At 44.6% G+C, this 22,407-nt stretch overlaps 1 protein-coding gene across 3 annotated transcripts in view; it reads left to right on the top strand.

The window, feature by feature from the left end:
• Positions 1-22,407, top strand: part of SLC22A23 (solute carrier family 22 member 23) — a 119,640-nt gene that overhangs the window by 30,898 nt on the left and 66,335 nt on the right. For all 3 annotated transcript variants that reach the window (XM_056854313.1, XM_056854314.1, XM_056854312.1), the window contains exon 3: positions 222-376. In XM_056854313.1, the coding sequence (XP_056710291.1) occupies positions 222-376 (155 nt within the window). The remainder of the gene's footprint in view (positions 1-221; positions 377-22,407) is intronic.

Here is a 22,407-nt window from a genome sequence, read left to right as displayed (position 1 = left end):
GCCAATAACATCTATACAAATTACAGAGGGACTAAGCAGGGCTGCACAGTCTTGTGATGACCTCCTGTGTCTTATTTATTTGTGGACAAGCACAGTAAGAAGAAAAGGAACTAGTGTTTATTGCTGAAGGCTGAGGTTTGCTTTTGTTAACAAAAACTGCAGCCTCTCAGTATGGAATGGAATAAAACAGATTTGGTTTTCGTCCCCTTTTCTGTCTCTAGGGTTGGTCGCCGGCCAGTACTCCTCGTCTCTGTCCTGTTCATTTTGATATTTGGACTATCTGTGGCCCTCTCGGTGAATGTGACAATGTTCAGCACACTCAGGTTTTTTGAAGGGTTTTGCCTGGCTGGAATAATCCTTTCGTTGTATGCACTGCGTGAGTATTGCCTTCAAAAACTATTCAAGCTACACTTCACCAAAAAAAAGCATATGCTATGATGATTTGTTATTGAATATATTTTGGTATATGATGCAAAAAAACAAAAACCCACCCCTAATCACTTGTTAGTCGTGTATGCATTTTATCGCTCATGTTTCTTTTGTCATGTTATTAGGGCTGTTGATTCGGGTGTTCCTGAACCAAAAAGCAGCTGAATTTTGCCAGATTCGGCTGTTTTTTGGTTCGGGAGCAGCCAAACCAAAAAAAGGCGGGAAACCGCCGAATCTGAATCAGGCCGATTTGGTGATTCGGCCTGATTTCTGCCTGATTCGGCAGATTCGGCAATTTCCCACCTTCCTAAAAAAAGAAAGAGCTCCACGGGAAGTCCCAGGAAGGCAGCTGGGTGGACCTTTAAAAAGATCCGCGCTGCTAAGCCAGGCAGCGCATTTTTTTTGAAGATCCACCTGGCTGCCTCCCTCCGCCCCCACCACCCTCCACTCTCCTGGGGGCTCCCCTCGTGCATTGGTTTTAATGGAGAAGGGGGGTTGCCCCCTTCCAGACCACATAACTCCGGACCCCCTGACCCAAACTGCACCAAACTTGGGGGTTCTTGCAAGGAGGGCCCCCTCAAGCTACCCTGAAAGTTTGGGGCCTCTACCTCAAAAAATGCCCCCCCCCAAAGCCGTGGAAAGCTGCAAATGACTTTAAATGGCTTTAAATGCCATTTATATGCCCGAATCGATTCGGGAATGCCGAATTTCAGCCTAATCACCCCGAATCCAAATCGGGGCAATTCGGGAATCAGCACTCCCGAACCGAATCAAAGCCACCTGCACCCGAACCCAACCCGAATTTTTTTTTTGACAGCCCTACATTATTGAAAAAATAGTTAGACTTTTCTGTCCAGGTCATATGCTATCTTGTCTCAAATCGATTTTGGAAAGGAAGTAGGAATGATGCAGGCTTTTGTTCTTGTGGCCTCTTTTTAGTTTTCTCCTCTAGGTTTTAAAAAAATGTCAATTGGGGGCCTTACAGTCAATATTCAGAGGGAGTTGTCGTGTGGAAGGAAGGGAGCATTCAACCCTTTCATCCACCATTTTCCTGATACAAATTGCCTCTGCCTAGAGCTATTATTTACCCTGCAGAGGGAAGCATGAAGTAGGGTTACCAGCTCCCAGGGGGGACTTGGAGTTCTGCTAGAGTCATAGCTGATGTCCACAATACAGGGATCAGTTTCTCTGAAAGAAAGGACAGCTTTGAGGGGTAAATGCTATGATGATATATCCTCACCAAGTTCCCTTCTTTCCCCCAAACTCCGCCCTCCCAAGGCACCCCCCCCCAATTTCTAGGAATTTTCGAAGCCAGAGTTGGCAACCCTAAAGCATACAGATACCGGATACCTATATATTCTCCTCTACATAGCAGATTGCATTTGTGGGAGGAGGTGCAGGAATGTACCAGAGAAAAAAGCCCACAATTCCAGTCTGTATTGGGGGGCCCTTTCGACTGCTACTGATGCTTTTAAAACATCTCCAGTATTGCATCTGGTGTTGCCCAAAGCATGGCTTGCAAGATTTGTACGCTGTAGCATGAAATCATAAGATGTAATACCATCCTTGTGTAGATTTACTTCTGCATTATAAACAATAATATTTGACGCAAGAGCAGTTTTTTAAAAAACATTAAGAAGTCTTGTGAACGACAACCGTAGTTTTCTAATTATGACTAAATCAGGCTCCATTGGACCCCAATATCTAATTAATACTGTAAGTTTTCAAGAGCAGAAATCTTTAGAAGATACTTACTTCAGGTGCTCAAATGCTTTCTTTTGCCCTTGACTGAAGCCTTTTGTGGTCATTCCACATTTCAGCCAAAGAGCTGCATTTCTAGCAAAACAGGCTGGGTTGGGTGAAAGGCAGCGAAAAATAACTACTTCCATTCTATCCTGCCCTGAATTTGGAGTGGCAGAAGGCAATGTAGATAGGAAAGGCAATAGAAACGAGTTCGCTGGGGTTGGGGGAGATTCCTGAAAAGCTTGGGAATTCCCATTCTAGAAGGTTAGTTAGTTATCCCGCTCTGTTGTGTGTATGTGCCCATGCATCATCCTGGCTGTCAAGAAATAATTCTTTGAAGGAGGGGCAGGCAGGACACTCAGGAACACCACAGAGGTGACCATATCTGTCATTCTTTTTCCTATACAGGGAAGGGACTGTGGCTCAGTGGAAGAGCCTCTGCTTTGCACGCAGAAGGTCTCAGGTTCAATCTCCAGTTAAAAAGACCAGGCAGTAGGTCACATGAAAGACCTCGACCTGAGACCCTAGAGAGCTGCTGCCAGTCTGAGTAGACAATACCAACATTGATGGACCGATGGTCTGATTCAGTATAAGGCAGTTTCACGTGCATTCCTATGGCTGCATACCCAGAGAAGGGTAGACTGCTTAAATGGATGCAAGATATGTTGTGTGAATCAGTTATAGCAATGTGCAGTCAGCAAACACTCAGAACAGAATTAATTGGATAACCTAAAAGACCATCACAATGTTGATACAATTTGGCATATTAAGCTGAAAATGTTGAAGTTGCTCTTAACCGATTAAATGTATTTAGCTTTCCAAGTTAAAAATTGATTTGCAAGCCATAATGCAAAATATTAATACTGATTTTTCACCACTTCTGCAGTTAATTGCTTGGCTCTCCAACACAGACATGCAAAAATCATTTGCCCTTTTAGCAAATCTGGCAATTTATAGGGCAAAAATATATAATGAATACTCAACAAAAACTGAAATAGAAATCTCATGGGTCGCTTCTACAGCCTCATTAAACCAGCACCGTGAAATCATTTTTGAGCATATTGCATAATAGTTAATAACCACAAATAGTGGGTCGGCTCTTCGGTCTCTGTTGAACCACAAATAAGCGTTGGCCAGGATCCAAAGAGCTGTGCAACGGGTTCCTCTTCCCCAAGAGATTTCTGCTTATGTTTCTTGAATGGCAGCACTGGCAAGCTTTTTGCCTGTATGAGGGGGTTTGTTTTTGGGAAAGACGAGTTTCAAAGCCCTCACTGAAGCGACATGGGGATTTCAGAAGTACCACTGAGCATATTTTAGCCCTTTGGCATCCCTAAAGCAGGTCTTTGGAGCCTGACAGCTCTCTGCTCACCCAGTGTTCTTCCTTCCGTGATTACAGTTTCCTAATCTGAAAATATACCTAGGAAGAAACTCACTGGATTTCAGGATCCTCAAGTTCAGTCAGATAATTCTCAGTCTCACGCTTCTTTATTCCAAAGTTCCAGGAGCAGAAAATACTTGTGGAGTATGGTATTGCTGAGTTGGCTTGTACTGCTGTGTCTTGAACAGCCCATTCCTGAAAACTGGGCTGAAAGTCCATAGGAGGCAGCGTGACCTCGCCGCCAGTGTAAGTGCATGTAATCACGTGATTACACGCACCTACGCTGGCGGCAAGGCCAGGCCCGCCGGCGGCAGAGCACCACGGGACCGCACCTCCCCCCTCCGCCAGTGTGGCCTCTCCGTGGCACTGGCCACGGCGTAGAGAGGCCGTGCCGGCGCAGGGGGGCGGGTTGGGTGGAGGAGCCGCCGGCTAGGCGGCTTCCTATCCCGGTTCGGCCGGATACGCCAGTGCCGGGAAGAGTGGTGCTCTTTGAGCAGAGCTCTCAAAGCGGTACTTTGAGCAGGCGCAGCCTCGCTGTTTTCAATGGGGCTTTTAGCCCTGGTAAAACAAACAAAAAATTTGCGAAACGGCTTTTTTTTTGTTTTACGGCGTGCGCAAATCAGCTTAGGAAGAGGCGTCGCTGCGCCTCTTCCCCCCCCCCCCGACTCCGCACGCCGTTGTTTCAGGAATGGGCTGGAATTCTCTGAAGCAGGAATGTTGTAGCAGTAACTGGGTTCTTGCTCAGCAGCTCAGACTGAGACAAACCATGATGTTGTTGCGGCTCCTAAATCAGCATTCACTAGTGTGTGTTTTTTAAAGCGGCTCCTAAATCAGCATTCATTAGTGTGTGTTTTTTAATTGACAGTTTCAGCCGTCACACAACAGCAGTCCCGTGTTTGCCACCAAGGGTGTGGCTGATGGGTGGCCTGAGCCAGCCCCAGGTCCCCAATGAGAGTGTCTGTGTGATGTGACACTGTAAAATTTTACTGCACTCTGTGGAGGGGGAGGTAATTTGTGTAGTTGCCCTGAGAAACTTTACAGCTTTGCCATAACTACTTGAGAAAATATTCTAAAGAAGAGAGACAGTGTGATGCAATGGTTAGAACAGGAGACCCCCCCCCCAATCTTGTTGAGCCTGTAGGCACATTTGAATTGTAAGAATGGGGAGTGGGCACCAGCATAGTATGGCTGCCACAGGGCACTAGAGCCGATCATAAAACGTTGGGAGGTTGCAAGCCAAACATCCTGCTAGCCAGCGTGGTGTAGCGGTTAAGAGCGGTGGTTTGGAGCGGTGTGTCCTTACAAAATCTGTAAACTTGGACCCAGTAAAATCCAGACTGTGACCTATACATTAGTCTGCCCCGAAGGATAGTCTGCCCCGAACTTTAAGGTCCTGCAGGTCCCTGATGTGTTGGAGGTGTTGAAATGTGGTGTTGGAGGAGAGTGTTACGGATTCCGTGGACTGCCAAAAAAACAAATCAGTGGGTTATAGATCAAATCAAGCCTGAACTGACCCTAGAAGCTAAAAAGAATAAACTGAGGCTATCGTATTTTGGTCACATCATGAGACAACAAGAGACACTGGAAAAGACAGTCATGCTAGGAAAAGTTGAGGGCAGCAGGAAAAGAGGAAGACCCAACAAGAGATGGATTGACTTAATGAAGCCACAGCCTTCAATTTGCAAGATCTGAGCAAGGCTGTCAAAGATTGGACATTTTGGAGGACTTTCATTCATAGCGTCGCCATGAGTCGGAAGCGACTTGACGGCACTTAACACACACAGGGCCCTGATGTCACCAGACAGAGCATTCCACCAGGCCGGAGCCAGGGCCGAAAAGGCCCTGGCTCTCGTTGAGAACAGCCGCACACTCTTAGGGCTGGGGACCACCAGTAGATTATTATCAGCAGATCGTTATGCTCTTTGGGGGGGGTGTATCAGGAGAGGCGATTGTTAATGCATTGGTGTCAGAATGGGAGGAAATACAAAGTGAGAAGCTAAGGGGCTTGGTCCTGGCTCAGGTCTTTCCTCATCTGTTCCTCTTTACTATAGCTAAATTATTGCGAACTTTTTTGAATGGCCAAATGGGAGTAGCTAAAGTGCTATTTCTATTTTAACCTTTGGTGTATCGGGCTAGAACAGAACCGAATAGAGAAATGGCACAAATCCTTAATAGGATCTTTCCCATCTATTAAGCTATCCTTAACATCCTTTCTAAACAGTACTCCGATTCGGATTCTCTGGATGATCCCTGCTGGTCTCAGGTTCTCCCCGCCCCTTCCCGTTTTGAACGATTAGGAACATCTGTCCAAACTCGCCGCTGTAAATTTCAGCAAGCTGTCACTGTTTGCTCCGAATAAATTCTGTGCCTCTCTCAGACAGTCATATAAACCGAAGCATGCGTGACAAAAAACGACACCCAACAACCGTGAAATGGGAGACAATAATATTTGATTTATATTTAATGCTAACAAAAGGATTATCCTCTTCACAAGCCTAACAGGCCATTTCAGTTGCTCACTGTACATTCCCACACACAACAGTACTAAATTCCTTTGGTGTCTTTCTTTGAGATTTATCACGAAGTAGATGGGAGAACCCTGCTCTCATTCTGAGCTTGTTAAGCTGCAGAGCATTGTTGGGTTCGGTGTATGGTTGCAAGGTCCCTAATAGCTCCTCACATATTACAGTCTTGGTTTCAGCTCTGTTTTCAGATTTCTGCACACCCAACCCCTTTGCAGTGTTTATGGATGCTCTTAAGCTGTGTGATCCTCTTTGAGTCCCAGTGAGAAAGGCAGACTGTAAATGACATGAACAGATAAATCTTATATTCCTTAAAACATTCCTTATTCTGAGTCCGACCACTGGTCTGTTAAGGTCACCACTGTCTGCTCTCTGTGGCAGAAGCTCTCCAGAGTCTCAGGTAGAGACCTGCTTCCTGATTCTTTCACCTGGAGACCTGGATATTGAACCTGGGACCACCTGCCTGGAAAGCAAACATTCTACGGTTCAGCCACAACCCCACCCCAATGTAATATAATTTGGAAAGAACCTGTAATATGGAAATCCTGTAAGAGGCTAGCAGTTCCCTTCCCCATTTCCTTTGCTGATTTATAATCTCTAACAGGATAACCTAAAGGTGGTGATAGTGAAAAGGTTAAGTGATATAGTGTAAGAGGAAAGAATTTCCCTCTTTTTTTCAGACAGATGCTGCTGCCTGCTTTTAACACCCACCTATCTAATACGCTTTCTTCCGTCTCTATAATGGCGTTAACCTTCCATCACGGGAGCATCTATGCAACAGTCCAGATTTGCACAAGATTGCACAGTGTGCAGTAATTTTACAGGTGGCCGAGCTAACAATTACCTTGCAAAATTAGGGAGCGTAAATTAGGAAAAGTGAGTGACTGGGTTCTGAAAATAGTTTTACTAGAGAGATGGGTCTGTATCTTTTGGTGGAAGGGAGCTGGCGTCTCTGCCCTTGGAAATGTAGTTAAAGGAAGAACAAGAACAAAATAAACCTCTCTTTCTACTGCAGCAGAGGCTCTCCTAATTGTGCAAAGCGGAGGGTCCCTGTCCTCCTCATGCTCCACCCTCAAATCTCTAGGAGTTTCCCAACCTGGATCTGGCAACCCTATATCGGTCCAGTGCTTACCACGTCACCACTTTTCCCCCAGTGAGTACGCTTGATAGGGGACATATGCGTTTTGTGCATTATGCATATCGGGCTGTTGTTAAACAGTAATGCCAAAATTGGCCTTCACGCATCACATGGAAAGAGTTCACTGCCATGATCATATTAAATTAAATGATGGCATTTTAAAAAATAACATTAGGTTGCCTGTTAGTTGGAGCTTAGAGGCCTAGGCTGGTTTGGTGTGATGGGCCAGAGATGGAGCAACATGGCACCAACAAATAGATGCTACGGCAAGGGGTGGGGAGACGACAAAGTCCCAAACCAATACAAAGCAACCTTTGTGAAAGGCTTTTTACCCATTTTGAGCCTCAGCTCATCTGCAGGGGGTCAAAGACAGACCTGCTTTGTAAGCATCTAAAAAAGAGTACTTGGCAATCATAAAGTTGGCTTTTTGCACTGTTTTGAATTTTGCCTTTTTGTCTCCAGGTTCAGAATCTCAGACCTGGCCCTGGTCCTTTCCCTGCTCCCTTGCAATGCCCTTATGGATAGTGGGGAGGGCAGGGAGGGGAAAGGAGGTAAACTTGCCACCCCATTCATCTCACTGGGGCCTTGCCTTTGCCATGGGCAGGGCAAGGGACTTACTGGGCTTATCTGTCTGATCAGTGGGGCCTGTAAGAGAAGGGACTGGAAGTCTTCTACCCTCTCAGTCCCACCACCTGCCAAATCTATTTGGCCTTGAGTTAGCCTGGAGTAAACACACAGGAGGCAATTGGCACAGAACTACCTTGCGGTCTAGAGTTTTCATACTTGCATTTCCCTTGCACTGCTGATATCTGCCCTTTGCCAATTCCCTTGAGGGTTAGTGTTGCTGTAGGGAAAATAAATACTGACAGTCATTTTGAACAACTCTTTTAATGTCTTCAAAGCATTCAGCTATAGAAAGCTGCATATTTCCAAAGCAGAGTCTTTTTATGGTGAAGCACAGAAGATGGCCCTCAAAGTTATTTTTATACTTTCCTCTGTATTTTTTAAAAGTATTATAAAAGTTCTCCAGATTAGATAAGCTTCTTTGAGGGAGGCAAAGCTAGTTGTGGAATTTAGAGGCATAACCAATAAGCATTTGACCTCTAAATTTACTAGAACAAAAGTCACAAAAAGTATTCCATTGAATCAGCCTTGTATCTGAAAACATTCTAGTGAACAGAGGCATAGAATTATCTTGGGGATGTAAGCTTTTCTCAAAGGATTCAAAAACGGAAAGGGTGATATTTTGGGGAATAAATAGAAGAGAGATGAGAAACAGTCCAGTTTTATCCTTGATGTTAACTGTCTTGAAAAACTGGAAGCCAAGCAAATACCTATTGTATGTTTAAAAGGCCATGGTAAGAATTTTACTGCTGATAGAGAACAAATCTATGGAGACAAGACAGAAAATCTATGAAGACAAGAAAACTCTGAGGGCAAAAATCATGTATAATTTGCGAGGTGGGGGTGGATAGCATCTCTTCATCCTGACTCTGCACATTATGATAATCTTTCAGCGTTTATCCCCTCCTTCCACTCCCTTTGTTTTTATGTCTTATGGCATATTTTTACTGTAAGTTTCTTATGGCAGGGGCCTCACTTCTTCTTGTACTATGTGTACACCATTCTGTAAAGCACCAGGAACATTGAGAGCGCTATATAAATATTGCAGCAGGTTCCCCTTTCTGCTCACCTTGAAATTGGGCCTTGGGGGTGACCTGTTTATTTATTTACTTCACTTTTCTCCACAATCGGAATCCAAAATGGCTTACAACATTCTCTCCTGCTCCATTTTATCCTTGTTGTGATCCTGTAAGGTAGATTAGGCTGAGAGTGTGTGACTGACCCAATATAGCAGATAGGCCAAGGATCGGAGGAAACTGAGGCAGAATTTTCGCAAACAGCAGATGAGTTGGACTGTGCCTCTTGGGGTTCACATATTGAAATGAATAAGGGGGAAAGTTTCCTGCATGTGTAAAACTGATATCTCAGGGAAAAGACTAGGCTAGTTTTGTGTGTGTGTGTGCGCTCGCGCGCACATGCAAGGATTGGGGAGGTCAGATGGGTATGGAGCAGAATGAGCCCACGTGAGCCTCCCGCATTGTTAGAGTTGCCAGGTCCCCTCTGCCCACGGGTGGGAGTTTTCAGAGAAAATGGCTAGAGCATCCCTCATGATGCCGGCATTTCCAAGGTAAATCCAGAAGTGACAGTATTGGGCCAGGAGCGTGCATGGGGATTGGGAACCCTACGCACCGGCTTACATCTCACCTGCTGTTTGTGAGTTCAGCAGCAACCAAAACAAGAGTCAAAACTGTGTGTCTCCATTCCTAGATGTCAGGACCCCACCTGGGCCAGACTCAGACTTGGGAAGAGACTCCTCAGAGAATGAACAGGAGGATCTAGGGACCACTATGAGAAAAGATCAGGGGGCTCACCATCACTGGAGCGGATCCAAAGTCCCTGGACACTGAGGCCTTGGCTGAGGGGCCTGCCCTTGAAGTATCAGCTCAAGAAGATGCTGTGAACTTCTGACAGTTGGGCAGCTGTCTCCTCTCTCCTGTAGGGCTAGACCCTAGTCCACCAGCCCTCCAGGTTCTCTCCCCACCCAGTGGGAGCGGACTGGAGAACCGGGCTTGATTCCCCACTCCTCCACATGAAGCCTGCTGGGTGAGCTTGGGCCAGTCACAGTTCTCTCCGAAGTCTCTCTCAGCCCCACCTTCCTCACCAGGTGTCTGTTGTGGGGAGGGGAAGGTGATTGTAAGCCACTTTGAGACTTAACGGTAGAGAAAAGCGGGGTATAAAAACCAACTCTTCTCCTCCTTCTCCTTCTCCTCCTCCTCAAAGGTGGTAGAGAATCAATTCCCATCCCAGGTCTGTGAATCAGTCTTTGCAGGCCGCACCAGTGACTGGTTCATTTAGTGCTCCACATTGTAAGCAATAGCTCCCAGGTACCTTTGACATGCCAGAGCACAGCGTGAACCAGACATTATGGACAAGAATATACAGTTTCTCAATGAGTAGTGTCTACTAGCAGGAACTTTGTTGTCCTTGACACTAAAGGGCACTGAATAGCTTTCAAGAAAACTAGTGCTAATTTGAGCTGGATTAGAGTCTAGTAGCACTTTAGAGATCAACAAGATTTTTGGGGTATAAGCTTTTTCGAGTCAAAGCTCCCTTCGCCAGAATTCTAATTTGTTGGTCCAATAAAAGGTAATACATGGATTTTGTTCTTGTTTAAGAAAAGTTTAAATCAGTATAGCAATCGGTTCTTGTAGGTTATCCAGGCTGTGTGACCGTGGTCTTGGTATTTTCTTTCCTGACATTTCGCCAGCAGCTGTGGCAGGCATCTTCAGAGGAGTAACACTGAAGGACAGTGTCTCTCCTCTGAAGATGCTCCTCTGAAGATGCCTGCCACAGTGTTACTCCTCTGAAGATGCCTGCCACAGCTGCTGGCGAAACGTCAGGAAAGAAAATGCCAAGACCACGGTCACACAGCCCGGATAACCTACAAGAACCAATGAACTCTGACCGTGAAAGCCTTCGACAGTATAGCAATCCTCTGGAAATCGGCATTTTTGCAGCTCCAGCAGTGTACTTTACAGAAAGTTGAGCTCTGAATGCACCAGAGTAGCAGCATTGAATGGACCCAGATGGCTTTATTCCATAGACGTACCAGAACAAATTCTTAATGTCGTCAGATCTCTTGCTTATCTGTCACAGCATCTTTCTGAAGGAAGCTGTAGATGTCTAGTTTCCCTTCTGAACATCCTGTCGGTTCTGAGGATTAGGAGCTTGGAGGGAACTGAGCATTAGACATTAATTCTTCATGTCTCAGGAAGTGTGAAATCATCTCTCCTGCAGCCTTTAGCAAGAGACTCCTGTAACAGTTTTGTGAACAAAAGGAAGTTTCCTGGCAGGCTGATTAGATTCTGGAAATGGTTAAATTGCCAAGTTGTCAAAAGTTGTATTTTTCAACCAGTTTACTCTTGCTTGAACCCCTAGGCAGGCAGAACAAGTCTCTTCTGGTTTCTCTGAATTAAATTTATGCATCCTATTTATCTGCATGTCTACTTACCCAGCAGTTGAACACATGAACACACAAAGCTGCCTTATACTGAATCAGACCCTTGGTCCATCCAAGTCAGTATTGTCTACTCAGACTGGCAGCAGCTCTCTGGGGTCTCAGGCAGGGGTCTTCCACATCACCTACCTGCCTAGTCCCTTTAACTGGAGATGCCAGGGATTGAACCTAGAACCTTCTGCATGCCACGCAGATGCTCTACCACTGAGCCAGAGCCCCTCCCCTAAAGTTCTGCAAGTTTACAAAGTCATCTGGTACTAAATTCATATTGAACATTGTTTTTAAAATATGTATATACTTTTTGTCTCCAGAGTGACAGACTAAGGCAACTGTTTAATATAGTCACAGGGGAGAAAATCTAACACAGGGGTGGTTTTCACTCAGGTGAATGGCCTCCTAATGATGACTTTGTTATTGATCATCCCCAATTACAAAGGCATTGAGAAACCTTTCATATGTGCCAGAGATCCATGGATCTACTCTCCCTGTAGATTACATTATTATAGGTTCCAGACTTCTAGTAAGTTCATGGAAATTGTACTATGAGTGCCTATTTGTATAATATATGGGGGGGGGGCAAAGAATTGTTCTCTAGTACTGCAGAGGATTAGTCTAGATCTGGTGGGCATAAGCTACTGGAAGCTATGTGGTTCTGTGATTTCCCAGCTATGTGGTTCTGTGATTTCTGAGCCCAGCATAGTTGTAAGGGATAAAGTGGAAGCCACTTGCCTACACAAACTGGCCTATAGATGCTAGAGTGTTGCTGCCCTTCTATAATTTGTGTTAAAACTTTGAAGTTACAAGAATACACAAATCACTCATGTTCTGAAGGAAGTCACTCGGTTTTAATATTTAACTATTTTTGGCAGATGCACAAAGTTGGAAAAATAATAAAATGTGTTGGTTGTGGGCTAGGGAACTGTTTGAGCTTTTCTCATGTGAAGCAACTATGGCTATTATTTGCCATTAGGTCCATAGAAGTTTGTTTATATAAATATAAACCTGGCTTGGCTCCACAGATTTTCAAAGTGGAAGTTCAGCTGTGATGTTCCCAGGCCTTCTAGATGAGTATCAGGGGATCAATAGCCAGATGGAACTCTGAACTCCCAAACCTCTTTTACAAGCAGCTTCACACCAGAAACATCAAATGGCCAAGTTGCTGTGACACCTTCACCTATGCAGCATTCGCATCTAAAGCATACAAATTACATTCTGAAATTTCATCACTAGAGCATTCAGAGAGGACTAGGTTTGCCAACCTCCAGGTACTAGCTGGAGATCTCCCGCTATTAAAGCTGATCTCCACCCCATAGAGATCAGTTCACCTGGAGAAAATGGCCGCTTTGACAATTGGACTCTATGGCCTGGAAGTCCCTCCCCAAGCCTCGCCCTCCTCAGGCTCTGCCCCAGAAACCTCCTGCTGGCAGCGAAGAGAGTCCTTGCAACCCTAATTCACATCTAAAGTAAACAAATATTTTGAAGTATCATCACTAGAGCATTCAGAGAGGACTCCTGTTTTCCAGTGTACTTTCCTTTTCTTTCTTCTTCGGGGAACCCCCCTCTACATTACATTGGTTTCCTACTATTTCAATAATCACAGAATCTTGTGGAATCCTAGAAATTGTAGTTTAATGAAGGGCCGAGAATTCTTTGCTTAAATTCTTACCCACAAAGAACTACAGACCATGGTATGCTGGAAATCTGCTATGAAACTTGTTAAAGCCTGGGGTATAGCTGTTACCTTTGTAATTGTTTCTCATAAACCCTTTCATTTCTTTACCTTTCACTGGGGTGAGCTTAGAGTGCTTTACGTACGGAAAGTCTCTGGTTCAGTCCTATGTATTTCTCGTTTTTTTCTCAGAACATATAGACTAGGAACCCGAGGTCTGGTTCATGAAATGTTGATTTCCTGTGTCCATAAGCTACAAATAGTCTTCACTTTGCTTTCCCGGGGAGGGGAGGGGGTGACTGGAAGGGTTTTGTATGTATTATACCCCAGGGACAATCCTTGGTATGATGCATTAAAAGGATCTCAGATAGCAAGACAGAGTACTGGGCTACAGAGATCAGTGGAGTAGATGGGCCAATGGCCTGACTCATTATAAGCCACTTTCATATTTCACTGCCTTCAGATTTCCCCTAGCAGCAATTATTATTATTAGTAGTATTTAGTTGATTGATAGGCCGCTCTTTCCTGGCCAAGACCCAGCTCAGGGCAGTTTACAACCTTTAAAACAGAATAAACAGTAGATGTGTTCAACCTTGTTACTTCTTTTAATTGGAAGCTAACATTTTCAGATTCTAAGTCTTCATGGTCACAGAAATACGTTTGCAAATGTTATGCACAAAGTTCATGTATGGTCACTGATTTGCCGTAGAAGTGATTTGAGTTCTCCCCTATCCATAAATTTTAGGCCTTGCAGTTGTGAACTGTGTATGCATCTTATTAATGTTGACTTGATGGTAAAGTACTTAAACATAAGACTGGCTTGTATATCTTGTACTGCTACTGCTGATCTCTTATTACCTTGGGTGATCCTCATAGTTCCTTTATCCCCCAGAGCTGGTGAAATGATTGATGGCTGAGGAAATTCTAGACGGATGTGACTAACCTATTTTAACCTCAGTTTCCTTAGCTGTGAAATGTGATCGTGCATGGCTCAAATTGGAGGTGTGAAGGGTTGGCATTAGTGTAACGCTCCGAGACCTTTGAGGTGACTTAACTGCTGTACCAGAGTCAAAGTCATTCATATCTGCCAACTCCACCCAATAATCTCTATGCAGACATGATGGAGATAGAATAGGGTTGCCAGGTCCCTCTTTGCCACCTGCGGGAGATTTTGGGGGCAGAGCCTGAGGAGGGCAGGGTTTAGGGAGGAGAGGGACTTCAATGCTATAGAATCCAATTGCCTAAGTGGCCATTTTCTCCAGGTGAACTGCTCTCTATTGGCTGGAGAACAGTTGTAATAACAGGAGATCTCCAGCTACTACCTGGAGGTTGGCAACCCTAAGGTGGAAGGTGGAATTCAGTAAATCTCACAGCTCCAATCTTTGTTGTTGGTCAAGGTAAACTGACCCGGAGTAGAGATTTCCTCAGTCTGATATACTAAACATATTTTCCACTCCTTAGGATTTACCAGAAAGGTAGGCTTGAGCAATGTGGTGTTTTTGACAACTCTATTCCTTTTCATCTGTGTCAGTGTTTTAGACTGCAGTGGTCCACTCCGGGGCTTAGTATGGGCAGGAAAAGGAAGAAGGGAATTTGTTGCCATGGCAGCTCTGCACAAAGAACCTGACTTATTAAATCGTGCTCCTGTTTGAAACTATGCTGTCTCCTTATTCTGATGCCTAGCGTCAAGTACACAACAGCCAATATGGGAATATAATATTCAAATGTTATAATCTGTATTTAAATAAAGAGAGGACCAAATAGTTCTAAACGTTTTCCTCACCCGGAGCCTGAAGTGTGAACATAAAATCTGTCTTCAATCCACTTCCTGCTGCCAGCCCACCATCCATTCCCCCGCCTCACTGCCCACGCTGGACCAATCGCCGTCCTTGTTCCCCCCACTCCCCTCGCCTCACTGCCCATGCTGGACCAATCGCTGTCCTTGTTCCCCCCACTCGCCTCACTGCCCTCGCTGGACCAATCGCCTTCCTTGTTCCCCCCACTCCCCCCGCCCCACTGCCCATGCTGGACCAATCACCGTCCTTGTTCCCCCCACTCCCCCCGCCTAACTGCCCACACTGGACCAATCGCCGTCCTTGTTTCCCCCATTCCCCTCGCCTCACTGCCCACGCTGGACCAATCGCCGTCCTTGTTTCCCCCATTCCCTTCACCTCACTGCCCACGCTGGACCAATCGCTGTCCTTGTTCCCCCCACTCGCCTCACTGCCCACGCTGGACCAATCGCCGTCCTTGTTCCCCCCACTCCCCCCGCCTCACTGCCCACGCTGGACCAATCGCCGTCCTTGTTCCCCCCACTCCCCCCGCCTCACTGCCCACGCTGGACCAATCGCCGTCCTTGTTCCCCCCACTTGCCTCACTGCCCACGCTGGACCAATCGCCATCCTTGTTCCCCCCACTCCCCTCGCCTCACTGCCCACGCTGGACCAACATTTTACAATTCCAGAAGGGTAGCCATGTAAGTCTATCGTAGGAAAATGAAACAGAATTCAGTGGCATCTTAAAGACTAACAGCATTTATTCCAGCATGAGCTTTTGTGAGTCAGAGCTCACAGACAGATTAAACCCACATCAGTTACCTTGACAAGAAAAAAATGTTGTTGGTAATGACACACCAGGAGCCAGTGGTATAGTGTTTAAGAGCGGTAGTCTGTAATCTGGACAACCGGTTTCGATTCCCCATTCCTCCACATGAAGCCTGCTGGGTGACCTTGAGCCAGTCATAGTTCTCTCAGAACTCTCTCCGCACAGGCAGGGGCAGGCAACGGCAAACCAACTCTGAACATCTCTTGCCTTGAAAACCCTACAGGGTCGCCATAAGTCAGCTGTGACTTGACAGCACACATACACACAATGATACACCTATTGAAATAAATTATGACATAACAGTGTTAAGGTTTTGTTTCTCCAAATGATATTGCAGACAAATTAATTTCTAAGCAGTAATTGTGAATAAGGTGTTAGTGTTCTGGATGTTTGTGTTTCATATGCGCCCAGTGGTGCTGAGAAACTGATTTTATTCGGCTCATCCCTTTTCTCCAGTTGAGATGCTTTCTTTGTATCTATTCTCTAGAGCAATCCTAAGCAGGTCTGCTTTCTATGAAAGTGTTCTTAGGATTGCAGCCTTTACCTCCATATGCGTACTCAAAAGAGGTAAATTTCAGGTAAATTACCTTCATCGGCATTTGGAATTTTTGAAAAAGGCTGCAGCAATGTGGAGTACATTGATGGTGCATGTATTTTGTGAGAGCATTAAAGGCAGGGAAATGAGTGGTTAACAACTGATTTTTTGTGTGTGTAGATTATTGCTTTGACTTTTAAAAAATTGTGATGACATAATATGTCCATTCTAAATCTTGTTATCTAAGCAGAGGAGAATGGGAGGCACATTGCTGATGCTCAAAGTTTTTGCAAATTGCATCATTCTTCTCTGATTGCTTTAGTTTAAACACACAAAAACGCTTGTCTGTTTATTGGGTTTTTAAATCCAAAAGTAAGCCCTGTCACATTGATCAATGTGTACTAATTTATTTATGTGGTGCATTTTTATCCAGTCCTTCCTCCAAAGATCTCAGGGCATTATACATTGGTCTCCTCTCTTCCATTTTTCTCTTGCAACAACCCTGTGAGGCAGGTTAGGCCGAGAGAGCCCAAGGTCACCCAGCAAGCTTCATGGCAGTGTGGAGATTAGAACCTGGGTCTCCCAGATCCTGGTCCAGCACTCTAACCACTACACTGTGCTAGCATTCAATTTATGCAAAACCAATTAGCCTGTGAGGCAAATCCTGGTTGCATAAACTATCACTGAAATTCTTGACAGATGCTGGCTTCATTGCCTGCTCTCTCTGTCCTTCAAGGGAAACAATCCTGGAGCAAGCCAGGATGTCAGTATTCGTGTGTGTGTGTGTGTGTGTGTGTTAAGTGTCATCAAGTCGCTTCCAGACTCCAGGTGACCCTATGAATCAGTCCCCCAAAGTGTCCTGTCTTTAACAGCCTTGCTCAGGTCTGGCAAATTGAGGGCTGTGGCTTCCTTTATAGAGCCAATCCATCTCTTGTTGGGTCTTCCTCTTTTCCTGCTGTACTCATACATCACTTCAGTATTCGTACATTCCTTCAGTATTCGTACATCACTCAAAATGACAGTTACGATAAACAGAGGTAAATCAACTGCAGTTCCTGGTCTGATGAACCCTAACTAACCATAGTGAAGTGGCCTGCATTTCAGACAATCAACTAACCATAGGTAGTTCAATTAGTCCACGATTTTGCATGATGTCACATTGCATAATTTGTGAAATTTTGCATTGCAATTTGGTGTGATTTCCAATTGGCTGAGTCAAGCAGCATTCATTACTGAAGATGGTACGGTCCTGCCTTAAGTGTCTACCATCTCTGTTTTTCAAAATAGGGTGTTTGCTGAAAAGCATGCCTTGGTGCCAAACATAATGAAGTTTTTGAAAGTAACGATCTCTGTGCTAGTGTTTGATCTGGGATTCTTTTAAATGGGCAACTTCCCACATGAAAACTGACATGCTGCGATCCATTGAGAAGACAATAAATATCCTTTTATAAGACTGTCAGTTGATCACACTAGAGTTTCTGGAATGAGGAGGTGCTCCCTTTTCCTCTCCTCCCCCACTTTGGTGTTCATTGTGTGTGTGTGTGTGTGTGTGTGTGTGTGTGTGTGTGTGTGTGTGTAAAGTCTTTTTCGGGGTTTTCATGGCAAGAGACTAACAGAGGTGGTTTGCCAGTGCCTTCCTCCGCACAGCAACCCTGCTATTCCTTGGTGGTCTCCCATCCAAATACTAACCAGGGCTGACCCTGCTTAGCTTCTGAGATCTGACAAGATCAGGCTAGCCTGGGCCATCCAGGTCAGGGCTTGGTGTTCATTAGAAAACCCATAATACCAGTTATCAGTTACTAGATTGTAGACTCACTTTTTGTTAGCAGCATTTGAGGGGACTCATTTGAAAATAAATATGAGCCTGCACTGAGCAGATACCAGTAAGTAATTTGTCCCTTGGAGTGAAGTGTTTTGTCCAGAGATCTGGTGGCCCTTGAGAAGTGAAACACAGACCATCTGATCAGCATTGCAGCACTGAAGGGACGCCATATCGAGTGAAAGCTTCAAGTATGGCTTCGTTGTGCTTCTACAGTTTCATGTCAGAGTGTTTGTGCTTTAGGAGAAATTTGTGTAAATAATTACTGAGTAAAGAGCCCCGTGGCACAGAGTGGTAAGCTGCAGTACTGCAATCCAAGCTCTGCTCATGACCTGAGTTCGATCCCGACAGAAGTTGGTTTCAGGTAGCCGGCTCAAGGTTGACTCAGCCTTCCATCCTTCCAAGGTCGGTAAAATGAGTACCCAGCTTGCTGGGGGTAAAGGGAAGACGACTGGGAAAGGCACTGGCAAACCACCCTGTAAACATAGTCTGCCTAGTAAAGTCCGGATGTGATGTCACCCCATGGGTCAGGAATGACCCGGTGCTTACACAGGGGACCTTTACCTGTACCTTTAAAGGCCATAGAGAAATATTGCTGATCTTGCTTACATTGGAAGAGAGAGGCATGCCAGCATGATCTCTTCAGAGTGATCCAGTTTGCATAGTGGCATACGGAAATGGGCTACTAAAATGCTCCTCTTGCTTGTGATGTAATGGCTTTGTGTGATACTTTTAACTATGTAGTTAAAATGTGTGGGTGGGTGGGTGTAAACAGATTTGCAGCAATGCGAAAACATCAAGATGTGACCAAACTGGATGTCCAACAGGAAAGAGTGCTACAAATAATGGAGCTACATGAGGGGAAAACATTATGTGATACAGTTTGGTGAGAGATGAGATTACCAGCCTTGTCTACATTTATGCATATAGTTATTTATGGATGGATGCATTTGTCTGATGATAATAAAAAATGACCTATGTAGACTTAAACATGAGGGAAGGCCTACACTCTTTGGACTACAATGTTTGGATATTTGAAACACGAGTTAGTCTTATTGGTGTATGTATTTCAGCGAGTTTCTAATTTTTGTTTGACCTCAGGCTTTAAGTATTGTTAATACCTTCTGAATAAATTGGTTAACACTTAAAAAAAAACCTTTCAGTTTTCCTGTCCTATAATTTGGTTTAAATAGATTGACTCACAAGTAACAGCTGGTACTCGGTGGAATAACCAAGTTGTCTTTTATCATTCGCTGGCCCAAAGAAACTAAGGCCTACCTCCCTCTGCCTGACTTTCTGACATGATGTGTTAGCTTAACAGCACAATCCAAAGGTGGGGGACAGCGCAGCCAGACCATCTCCTGAGCGGTTTGTTGTGCCAAAGTGAGCAAGCTGCACAGGCAAATTCCTTACACACACCCGTGGAACTGCTATATGCAATTCCATGGAGCTATGCTACCCTTTTTGCTGGCGAACGTTCACGCTGGCAAAAATGGGCATTCCTGGGGTGAAAAAACTTAGGGAGCTGACTAAAGTCGGCCCCGGCCCCGGGAACACTCCTTTGGCCCAGTGCGAGCCCATGCGCCAGAGGAGCGCTGGTGCTGAGGCTGTGCTGGCGCCCATGCCTTGCACTGGCCCATTTGGACAGCACACTGGCACTTACGCTGCCGCTAGGGTTGCGCCACCTCCAAAGGCCTTTCCCCCCCCCCTTAGGATAGCATTGTAAGACAGTCAACAGACCTACTAAATCAAACATTTGGATTTCAAGGCTCCCGTAATGCAATTAAGCAGAGTTTCCATCACATGTTCAGACATTTGGCCTGCATTTCGGAATGCCTTAAAGCGATGCTGCTTTTAATTTTCCATGAAAGCGCTCTTGACCTCTGCCAAATTGAGTACTATACAAAAGTCATTTGCCCTTCCAGATTGCATTTTGTTCTACAGCAATAAAGTAACCTTGCAACTGCCTCTTTTTAACTTTGCCAAGCCCAATAGTCATGGTTCATAAATCAAAGTGGTTATGGCATTGTGTAAATATACAAAGTCCTTGCAACATAGTGATAAAAAAACAAAGGTATATTATTTAAGAAACTTGTCTGTTTAGAAATTTTATGTGCTGCTTCTCCAGAACTGCGGGCTTGCAGCTAAAACAATAAGAACAAGTAGGTAAAAACAAGCCAAACCAATAAAAACATGCCAGGGGCATAAAACAAATAGAACAATCTGAAATGGTATTGATAAATCACTCCTTGGGTTCCGAGCAGACCATAAAATGGCTAAAAGATATGGACCCCATGAGCCAAAAGCCTGAGTGATGAGGAATTTTTTGGCCTGGCACCTAAAGGAAAGTCCGTGGCATAGCTGGAAGGGAGCAGAGTGCTCAGGCCACAGTGCGGGCTTTGTAGCGCCAGCCCTGCATGTGCCACTGGCCCTGCCTTGTCGCCCGCTGGAGGCTTATCTATAAGAACGTCACAAAAAACTAATTTTTATATTATCTTAAAGGTAAACCACAGAATTGCTTCTCCAATCCTATTGGAAAAGAAGTGCATGCAGAATTTCACATAGCTGTGAGTGTTCATGAAATACAGCATGATGCAGCCACCCAACTAGGATACTGCTGGCTTAATAAAAAAATAAATGCAATCTTGCACAGTATTACTATTATTGACAGTATTTATATTTCACTTTTCTAACTGCTCCCTGCCCCTAAGGGGCTCACAATGTAAAAAGAAGCAAAAGAACACCAGCAGACAGCCACCAGAAAAGACATTGCTGGGGTGTGGAGGACCAGTTACTCTCCCTCTGCTCAATAAAAGAGGAACATCCACTTACCCAGCGTGTAATTAACCTGTGGAACTCCTTGCCACAGGATGTGGTGATGGCATCTAGCCTAGATGCCTTTAAGAGGGGATTGGACTAATTTCTGGAGGAAAAGTCCATCACGGGTTAGTAGCCCTGATGGCTATTGCTACCTCCTTATTATAGATGTGGGCCACTGTGAGATACAGGAGCTGGACTAGATTGTTCAAAACCATGCCAAATGCAAACTTTTACCTTTCCATAAAAAGTTGTTTGTATCATTGAAAGCTCTGTTATTGTGCTTTTCTTTTAAGACAAAAGATGTTAATGTATGAGTTGTTTTTTCTAAACTAAAACCTCAGTAATCAGGTTAAATTGCCGTGTTGGCACTTGGCAATAAATACGTGGGTTTTGGGTTGCAGTTTGGGCACTCGGTCTCTAAAAGGTTCGCCATCACTGTCCTATAGGCGTGAGGTGAGCGTAAGAAAGAGGGCATTACAAAGGTGAGGGGCCGCCACTGAAAAGCACATTTTCATGGACCAATTGATTGACTGTGATGATGAGTTTTTGTCATTGTCTCAGATGAGGTCTAGATATGACTTCACAACTTCTGTTGAATGGCAATATTTACAATTGCAACATCTGTTGGTATCTAAACATGGTCCCTCGGCATTAAGCGTTTGAGTCCCCTTAGCTCCTGAAAACTCTGATTGAATAGATGCAGAAAACGAAACCTACAATATTTGTCTATAAATATTTGATGTAAATTTATCTATTACACAGAGAGTGGCCTCTTTTTTATTACAGCGTTTAAACTAGGGAAAAGTTTTAATAGGCCTGATACAGGTAATATAATGGCTTGATATGGTCCACAATATCCTGGTAAATGATTTTAATGGGGGGAAGTTTGTATTGTTTTATTTCAGTGTGTAGTAATAGATGTTATTGTAATATTGGATCAATACAGCTGTGGGTTGAATTTTATTTTATTCTATTTTGGGTGTAGTTGGATTGTTAAGGTCTGTGACCGCAACATGAATAAATTTGATTGTTGAATATTTGATGTCAATTAATAAATATGATATGCATAGTCTGAGATATTAATGAGAAAAGGAGCTAGATCATCCTATTTTTCCAAAGCAGTGGGATATGTTCTTAAAGTTTGTACCTGCTCTCTCTGCGGATCTTAAGTTGCAACTTATTCAGCAAAAATGTTTTTAGGATATTCTGGGTGCCACCACAACTCTTTAGCAAAGGACTGAGTAAAGTGTCTAAGTGTTGCCACTGTAATTCAACTGTAAAAGGTAAAGGTCCCCTGTGCAAACACCGGGTCATTCCTGACCCATGGGGTGACGTCACATCCCGATGTTTCCAAGGCAGACTTTGTTTGCGGGGTGGTTTGCCAGTGCCTTCCCTAGTCGACTTCCCTTTACCCCCAGCAAGCTGGGTACTCATTTCACCAACCTCGGAAGGATGGAAGGCTGAGTCAACCTTGAGCCGGCTACCTGAAACTGACTTCCGTCGGGATCGAACTCAGGTCACTCTCACCTGACACATCCCTTAAACATACGGTTTGGGCATGTCCAGTCATTTGGTATTTTTGGGAAGAAGTTATTACTCGTATCAGTCTTGTATTAGAATGTTCATTGATTTTTGAGGATCCTTATGTACTTTTTATATTTGGTAGGAT

This window comes from Euleptes europaea, chromosome 8 (assembly GCF_029931775.1).
Source record: "Euleptes europaea isolate rEulEur1 chromosome 8, rEulEur1.hap1, whole genome shotgun sequence".
Classification (NCBI taxonomy): Eukaryota; Metazoa; Chordata; class Lepidosauria; order Squamata; family Sphaerodactylidae; genus Euleptes; species Euleptes europaea.
Note: the sequence above shows the minus strand (reverse complement) of the source record. Positions and strands in the feature narration are given on the sequence as shown.